This window comes from Callorhinus ursinus, unplaced genomic scaffold (assembly GCF_003265705.2).
Source record: "Callorhinus ursinus isolate GAN/ISIS: 27379988/994484 unplaced genomic scaffold, GSC_fseal_2.0 scaffold16, whole genome shotgun sequence".
Classification (NCBI taxonomy): domain Eukaryota; kingdom Metazoa; phylum Chordata; class Mammalia; order Carnivora; family Otariidae; genus Callorhinus; species Callorhinus ursinus.
The window spans coordinates 8660083-8668782 of NW_027397078.1; the positions used below are offsets into that span (position 1 = coordinate 8660083).

The 8700-nt window shown below is 50.2% G+C and overlaps 1 protein-coding gene across 2 annotated transcripts in view; it reads left to right on the forward strand.

The window, feature by feature from the left end:
• Positions 1-219: 219 nt before the first annotated feature.
• CUNHXorf38 (chromosome unknown CXorf38 homolog) overlaps positions 220-8700 on the forward strand; it is a 23259-nt gene continuing 14778 nt past the window's right edge. Inside the window, exons 1-3 of one of the 2 annotated variants that reach the window (XM_025857401.2) lie at positions 220-512; positions 665-799; positions 7731-7850. In XM_025857401.2, the coding sequence (XP_025713186.1) occupies positions 297-512; positions 665-799; positions 7731-7850 (471 nt within the window). In that variant the 5' untranslated portion in view covers positions 220-296. Of the gene's footprint in view, positions 513-664; positions 800-7502; positions 7624-7730; positions 7851-8700 lie in introns of those variants that run through there. The other variant, XM_073901919.1, reaches the window with a different exon arrangement.

Genomic DNA, 8700 nt, shown 5'->3' on the forward strand with positions numbered 1-8700 from the left:
AGAGGGCGTTAAGAGTTTCAGGTACAAGCTCTCTGGGCAAGCATGGGGTAAAGGAATTACACATCCGCTGTCACCTCACACGGGGGGGGGGGGGGGCCGGCGTACCCTTGAAGCCGGAAGGCTCCGCCCCGGGATCCAGGGCGCCGCGCGGGGAGCTCTGGCCCTGCCCTTCGCCCGGCACGTAGGGGCGGGCTCCGGGCGGGGCCGGCGGCACCGACCAGACGCCCGCGCTTGCGCACTGCCGCTCGCCCCGACCCTCGACCGTGGTTCAGTACCCTCCCGGGCCCGAGCGGGACATGGTGCTGTCAGAACTGGCCGCGCGCCTCAACTGCGCGGAGTACAAGAACTGGGTGAAGGCGGGCCACTGCCTGCTGCTGCTGCGCGGCTGCCTGCAGGGCTTCGTCGCCCGCGAGGTGCTCGCCTTCCACCGCGGCCTGCTCGCCGCCGCCCCCAGCCTGGGCCCCCGCGCCGCCTGCCGCAGCGGCTCTCGGTGTAACCCGCGCGCCCGCCAGGTGAGCCCCTGGCCCCCGCGTCCCCCGTCCCGGTCCCCGAGCGTAGGGTCCCGAGCCCTTCCTGGGGCGGGGCGGACCGCAACGCCCCGGGCTCACTTGCCCAAGACGCCGCCCCTCCCTCCCGGGCCCCTTCTCACCCCCGCCCCCTGTAGTTTCAGCCTCAGTGTCAGGTTTGCGCAGAGTGGAAACGGGAGATTTTGAAACACCACACCAACAGGAATGGAGACGTCCACTGGGGAAACTGCCGGCCGGGCCGCTGGCCCGTCGACGCCTGGGAGGTGGCCAAGGTAAGCACCTGCTCAGGAGGGTAGGAGGTGACCCACCAGGTCACATGGAGCCCAGGGCCCCAGAAACAGGTGCAAAGATAGAAAGAGAGGAATGGGTGTTTGATCTAGGGTCTAGTGTCCAGGCGGTTCAGAGCTGCTGTCTGGATCTGATCTAGCTTAGCGAAGTAGAAGCTTGCGTCTACCTTTCTTCTAACAAGGCATTTAAGTTTGCTATCCCTGCTTGGACAGCTGTAGCAAAGATTTCAACAAGAGACGCTGACCCAAGATGTAGAGCGAGCATCGTGAGCACAGGCCCAGAGGGAGAAACACATAAGGCGTTTTTGAGTGTAGGCTCCCTGAGTAGCTCATTTTGGCTGTAGGGTGCCATCAGGATGGCAGAGGAAGCCAAGGGAAGTTAGGGCTAAAACAGAAAGGACTTTAAGTGGCCAGGTAAGGAATAAAACTTTGGGATGGTCGGGTGGAGTGGGCAGCCAGATAGAAGGCTTTTAGATCTTGCCACTCTGACTTGCCAGCTGGGCCATTTGGGGTTTTTTTTTTTTTTTTTTTTAATGTCTTCCAGAAGCCCATTAAGGGGTAGGGCAAGGCAAAGTCACCTCCTAACACACATTAACTTTCGTAGTCCGTCTACATGCTGATTAGCAACAGGCACAGGGTTGGTGCCTTGGAAGCAGGGATCAGAGTCCCAGCTCTGCTGCTGTTGTGTGACCTTAGGCGAGCCTCTGTTCCCTAAACCTCAAAAATGAGGAAGTTGGACTTGATCAGTGGCCACAGACTTGTGGCTATCGTGGACCCATAAACCCACCGCATCTACACCCTCATCCCAATTTTTGTTGTTGTTGCGACCATAGAATTGCCAACTCTTACTTTTACCTACAAAAGAAAGAAACTTAAAATTCTGCCCTTTACTGTGACTGTCCCTCACCTGTTTGGTCTTCGTTGCTGCTTTCATACCCTTAGAATTCTCTTGAAGCCCATGTCCCCTGCCCATGCCCCTTTTTGCTGCTGTCACCCACAGACCTTCTAGTCCAACCCTGGTGTTTATGTTCTCCAACCACATCCTCCTTTTTTTCCTCCTTTCTCTGAACTTGCACAGCCCAACGGCAGCCCTGATGACACCATCACCTACTTGTGCTCAGGGGACGAATCTCACGAGGGAACTGACCGGTTTCACTTTTAGTTCTTGATCCTGTGCCCCAGTGGTCTGGCCGCGGCTCTGTAGAGGGCTCCTGTTCCTGGGGACAGCTATTGCTGTCTTTCCCTCGCCAAGCTCCGATTCCTCCACCCTCACTCCCAGCTGCTGACTGTGCATTTTCCCTGCAGTTGATGCATGCCCCCACATACATGCTTCCTCATCTTTTTACCAGACCTGCGAACTTACCTCCACGTGCACCATCTTCTTCCTTCTGCCACAGAGGAGGAAGGGTGTCTCTCTTCTTACCACCTTGGCCCTCCACTTGTAGGTCGGACCATATCCCCTCCCACCTGCCTACAGACTTTCAGGCCTCAGGTATCCACTCTGTCTCCCTCGCGGCTTATTCCCATCACCATACAGGTAGCTTTAATATCGCCTTGGTTTATTCAGTTTTTTTTTTTTTAAAGACAAGATTAAACAGAGGGTTACTATATGACCTAGCAGTTCCACTTCTAGGTTTATACCCAATGAAATGAAAATACACATCCGCACAAGAACCTGTGCTGTATGAGTGTTCATAGCAGCACTATTCATGACAGCCAAAAGGTGCAAACATAAATGTCCATCAGCCGATGAATGGATGAGCAAAATGTGGCCTGTCCATACAATGAGATGTCATTTAGCCATGAGAAGGAATGAACTGGGGAGCCTGGGTGGCTCAGTCGGTTGGGCATCTGACTCTTGATTTCAGCTCAGGTGGTGGTCTCAGAGTGCTGGGATCGAGCCCTGCATGGGGCTCTGAGCCCAGCAGGGAGTCTGCCTGGGATTCTCTATCCCTCTCCCTCTGCCCCCCTCTAAAATAAATAAAAATCTTAAAAAAAAAAAAAAAAGGGCACTTGGGTGGCTCAGTCGGTGAAGCGGCTGCCTTCGTCTCAGGTCATGATCTCAGGGTCCTGGGATCAAGCCCCCATATCAGGCTCCCTGCTCAGCAGGAGTTGGCTTCTCCCTCTGCCCCTCTCCCTGCCTATGCTCGCTCTCAAATAAAATCTTTAAAAAAAAAAAAAAAGGGAATGAAGTACTAATACATGCTAGGACATTGGATGAATCTTGAAAACATTATGCTAAGTGAAAGAAGCCAGTCATATATGATTCCATTTCTATGAAATATCCAGAATGGGCAGATCTATAGAGACAGAGATGAGTGGTTGCCAGGGCCTGGGGGTAAGAGGGAGATAATAACTAATGGAGGTAGAGGGCTTCTTTTTGGGGTGATGAACATGTTCTAAAATCGACTGGTGATGGTGGCACAACCCTGTGAATATACTCAAAACCACTGAACTGTACATTTTTTTTTATTGAGGTATAACTGACATATAACATTGTATCAGTTTTAGATGTACATCATAAAGGTTTGATATGAGTATATGTTGAGAAATGATGCCACATCACTATACATAGTTATAAAAAGGTTTTTTTCTTGTGATGAGAATTTTTAAGATCTGTTTCAGCAGCTTTCAAATATGCAATCCAGTATTATTAACTGTAGTCACTGTGCTGTACATTACATCCCCAGGACTTACATATTTTATAATTGGAAGTTTGTACCTTTCGACCCCCTTCACCCATTTTGCCCACCCCCCACCTCTCACAACCACTGATCTATTCTTAGTATCTATGAGCTTGGGGTTTTGTTTCATTTTGTTTTAGATTCCACAGAGAAGTGAGATCATACAGTATTTGTCTTTCTCTGTTTGACTTGTTTCACTGAACACAGTGCCCTCAAGATCCATTCGCTTTGTCCCAAAGAACTGTATGCTTCAGGGGCGCCTGGGTGGCTCAGTCAGTTAAGCGTCTGCCTCCGGCTCAGGTCATAATCCCAGGGTCCTGGGATCGAGTCCCACATGGGGCTCCCTGCTCAGCAGGGAGTCTGCTTCTCCCTCTGCCCCTCCCCCTGCTCATGCGCACGTGCGCGCGCTCTCTCTCTCTCTCTCTCTCTCAAATAAAATCTCAAAAAAAAACTGTATGCTTCAAAGGGGTGAATTATATGGTATGTAGATTATATCTCAATAAAGCCGTTTAAAAAAAAAACCTTGAATAAATATTTGGAAAATAAAATTTAAACAGAAAGGAAAGCTTCCCTTGAGCCATTCCCTCCAGCTCTCTCCCCATTTCTGTATCTGCCTCCCATACCCATACCCAGTGGAGCTTCTCAGAAAGGGTTTTATGCCTGCTCCCTCTTCCTCAGCTGCCGGTGACTCTTCAACCCATTCCAGCCTGGCTTCTGCCCCTGCCAGCCCACCGCGTCTTTGTGTTGGGCATGCGTGACCTTCAGTTCTCCAGCCTCCCCTTCCTTCCTCTCAGGCATTTGGCGTGACTGGCCCCTCTTCTTGAAACACCCGTGGCTTTGTGACATCATTATCCCCACACGGGCTCCTCCTCCTCAGCCTCCTTCCCGTCCTCGGCTGGCCTTTCTCAGGCCTCTTCTGTCCCCCTCTTCTGCTCTGGCCACACTGCCCCGGCCCTTGGAATTCACCGTTAAATACTACACTCATGCTGATGGCTCCCCAATTTGTCCCTCCAGCCCTGCCCTCTCTTCTGAGCTCCAGGTGCCCCTCTCCAGCTGCGTGCTCCACCCCTTTCCTTATTCCCGCCTGGGCACTTCTGAGTTTATTTTTCAAGCAGGATTCGTCATCTCTACTCCCCAAACCCACGGCCGTGCCCCAGCAGCCACAACCTACAACCACCCTCGCTTCATCTTTCCCCGCTCACCGCCCCCTTGTTTACACCTGCAAACTAGTTTTGGATTCCTTCTCTCTGACTCCTGCCTGGGTTCTCTCTGACTCCTGCTTGGCCTCTGGCGACAGCCTCCCACCCGGCCACCTCTGCCGCTGCTCTGGTTGCCTCTGGTTGCTTCTGGTCAGTTCTCCACACAGCAGGATGTGTGGTCTTCAAGGGGGAATTAGATTTAGTTTTAAATTAGCTTCCCTTGCATAAAACCCTTGGCTGGCTTCCTGATGTCCCTTTTAAAAAATTTTTTTTCTTAAGATTTTATTTATTTATTTGACAGAGACACAAAGAGAGAGGGAACACAAGCAGGGGGAGTGGGAGAGGGAGAAGCAGGCTTTCCACAGAGCAGGGAGCCTGATGTGGGGCTTGATCCCAGGACCACCTGAGCCGAAGGCAGACGCTTAAGGACTGAGCCACCCAAGTGCCCTCTGATGTCCTTAGAATAAACTCCAAACTCCTTTCCAGGGCCAGTAAGGCCCAGCGTGATCCGACCCGTTTGTTTCTGCAACCTCATCTACTCACTGAAGAGACAGGAGAGGGTAATGGGACGCAGTAACACGCATTTCCCACCGCTGTGCGTTTGACATCTGGAACACAGTGGCATGTGATACCATTTTAAGAAACTCCTTTCGGTGGCAAGGAGGCAGCAGAGCCTCCCTGTCGGCTTCTAGTTCGGAAGAAAGGGAATAATTGCGAGAATGAAATGTGAATGTGGAAAAAACAGGTCTATATTAGTGAGAAAAGGCCAGGTGCAGGACACACCTTGCCATGGAAAAGAAAAACTATGCCTGGTTTTGAGGCACCTAAGACCCCTCTAACTTTGGGATCATCCTCCCAGCAGGAGCTGAAGTAAATTTTTTTTTCCTTCAGTTTTGTTGCACTAGTTTGGCTGTGATACAGGAGTTAACTTCTGTGTTAACATCATAGCATCCATGGGCGCCTGGGTGGCTCAATCGGTTGGGCCTCCGACTCTTGATTTTGGCTCAGGTCATGATCTCGGGGTCATGGGTTTGAGCCCCACGTCGGGCTCTGTGCTCAGTGCTGAGTCTGCTTGGAATTCTCTCTCTCCCTTTCCTTCTGCCCCTCCCCGTGCTGGTGTGCTCTCTCTAAATAAATAAGTAAATAAAATTTTTTTTAAAAATCATAGCATGCATCATAGACTTTCAGAGGCTCAGCATGTCAGTGGCTGTTAAGACATGGAAAGAGTGATGGTACTGGCTACTGTGCCTTCTGATATGGGCCATTCATGCATACAAAGTTCTTTTTTTTTTAAGATTTTATTTATTTGAGAGAGAGTGCACGAGAGAGCACGAGGGGGCGGGGCAGAGGGAGAGGGAGAAGCAGGCTCCCCGCTGAGCAGGGAGCCCGACATGGGACTCGATCTGAGGACCCTGAGATCATGACCTGAGCCGAAGGCAGACGCCCAACCAACTGAGCCACCCAGGCACCCCTCCAAAGTTCTTAATTATGGGAGGCTCCAGCAGAGGATTCCACCACTGTGAGGAACGTAGCCCTGACTCTCCTTGGGGTGTGTGAGCCCTGACCACAGCCCTTTTTGGAATACCGTTACAAGCAGGACTGTAGGGAGCATTGTGGTTGCTTGCCTGCTGAGATGTGTTCCTTTTCAAGGGAACAGGTCTCTTTAGAATTCTTACTGCAAGCAATCTTCATATGTCATCTTTTCTAGTCCCTTGGCAGGAATGTACTGGTGAGCTTCTGAGCTTGGTAAAGTTTTTGCATTCAGGTGTAAATTTGGGACTATTTCAGGAAAGAAATATACCCAAGCCTTGCGGTGACACCATTTTGGGTGTCCGTGCCTTAAAATCCTACAAAAGGCAAGATCATGCTAGAACAAGGCCCTTCTGATATATCGAGCATCTCAAACCCTAGGATTCATCTGTAACTCCTGGGGAGGTCATGCTCGCCTTGCACCATCAACATAATAATTGCCAACATTTACGGCCTAATTGGTTTACCATGTGCCAGGCACCGTGCAAGTGCATCCCCTGCATTAACTCATTTAATTCTCACGATGTCCTTCGAGGCGGATGAGGACACTTATCCCCTCCTTACTGATGAGGAATCTGAGGGTAAGTAACTTGCCCAGAGTCACACAGTTGGCAAGTGGCAGACCTGGGATTTGAACCCAGCTGTGTCACACTGCAAAGCCCAGGCTCTTTATGCTACCACACGAACTTGCTCAAGTCATCTTTATTTTTTTAAAAAAGATTTTATTTATTGGAACGCCTGGGTGGCTCAGTCGTTAAGCGTCTGCCTTCGGCTCAGGTCATGATCCCAGGGTCCTGGGATCGAGTCCCGCATGGGGCTCCCTGCTCAGTGGAGAGCCTGCTTCTCCCTCTCCCTCTACTGCTCCCCCTGCTTGTGCTCTCTCTCTCTCTCTCTCTGACAAATAAATAAATAAATGTTTTACAAAAATAAAAAATAAAAAAGATTTTATTTATTTGAGAATGCACAAGCAGGGGGAGCAGCAGAGGCAGAGGGAGAAGCAGGCTCCCTGTGGAGCAGGGAGCCCGACGTTGGGCTCCATCCCGGGACCCTGGGATCATGACCTGAGCCGAAGGTAGACGCTCAACGACTGAGCCACCCAGGCGTCCCTTGCTTCAGTCATCTTTAAAGTGCCCATTTGGAAGTAACTATTATTTTTAAATTTCAAATCTTCTCCACAACTCAGCCACTGAAACGTCAGTGCTTCCTACCCATGCAGCCTGCTTCTACACCATTAGGAAAGGACAAGAAACCAGTTCTGTTGAGTGTTTAAGTATTTCCGATAGCAGAGGGGACAGGCAGAGCAGCCCTTCGGTTACCACCCTTGGCCAAGGCTTAGCTCTGACACCGGTTCCCGAACTTACGTTTTGGACTCACAAGGCTCGACCTCGAAACCTCAGTAAGAGAATTTCAGTCATCATTTGGGAAGTGAGCAAATAACACCTGCCCCTCTAGCTCCTAGGGTTGGAGGAGACTCAGGTGTCCCTTGTGCGTCCCCTACCATAGGCCTTCATGCCCCGAGGACTGGCAGACAAGACCAGCCCCAAGGAATGTGATGCTGTTGCTCTTTTAAGTCTCATCAACTCCTGCGATCACTTCACGGTTGATCGAAAGAAAGTCACAGAGGTAAGAGCCGGCGGATTTAAAACCATACAGTGAGGGTCAGTCGGGTTGGTACTGTGAAGACCACCTGAGAGACGCACCCTGTGGTGCCAAAGCAGCCGTGCTCACATAGCACGCAGGCTGGCCCCAAAACAGTGGTGTGCAAGGAACGTTAAGCTTTGGTTCAAGGTTGGCGTCACTAAGTGGGCTAGCGGGGCTCACGGCACATGTGCCTTCTATATGTCCGAGAAGCCCCATGCGAATGTAGGCAGGAGATTGACCCCTTAGTTCTCCCTCACTGAGGTTTCCTAGCACCTTGATCTTATACAGTTTGCTACTAAAATAGATAAACCACAAATTTCTCTTCCCTGGTATGCCATAAACGGAAACAAAGTAATCTTCTATATTAAAAAAAAAAAAAATAGAAAAGCAGTGCATCACTCTGTCCATTGTATGCCAGCATCTGAATCCTGCCCTTCTGCATCTCTTTGGCTAGAACAATTGCAAGACCAAGGCACATAGAACTGAAGGAAATAGAAACACTAATGGACAATGTCAGAATAGATCGCAATGCTTGTCAGATTTCCTCTGGGGGATTTAGACTTTCTCTGTTTGACCAGAGAACAGCTCTTGCACATTTATTACTCTGAGAGTTATCGAAAAGAGTGTATAACATATCTGGATTATATATAACATGCAGAGAAAATGCATGTGTATTTTACTGGCATGCCAGCAGCTGAAAGGACTGAGAATCTTGCTTGGTATCAGCAGAGGCAAAAACTGTCACAGTACCAAGTTGCCCCTTTGTATCTTTTAACCAAGAATGTTGAAGACTAGACGAACCATGAGAGATGATGGACTCTGAAAAACTGAG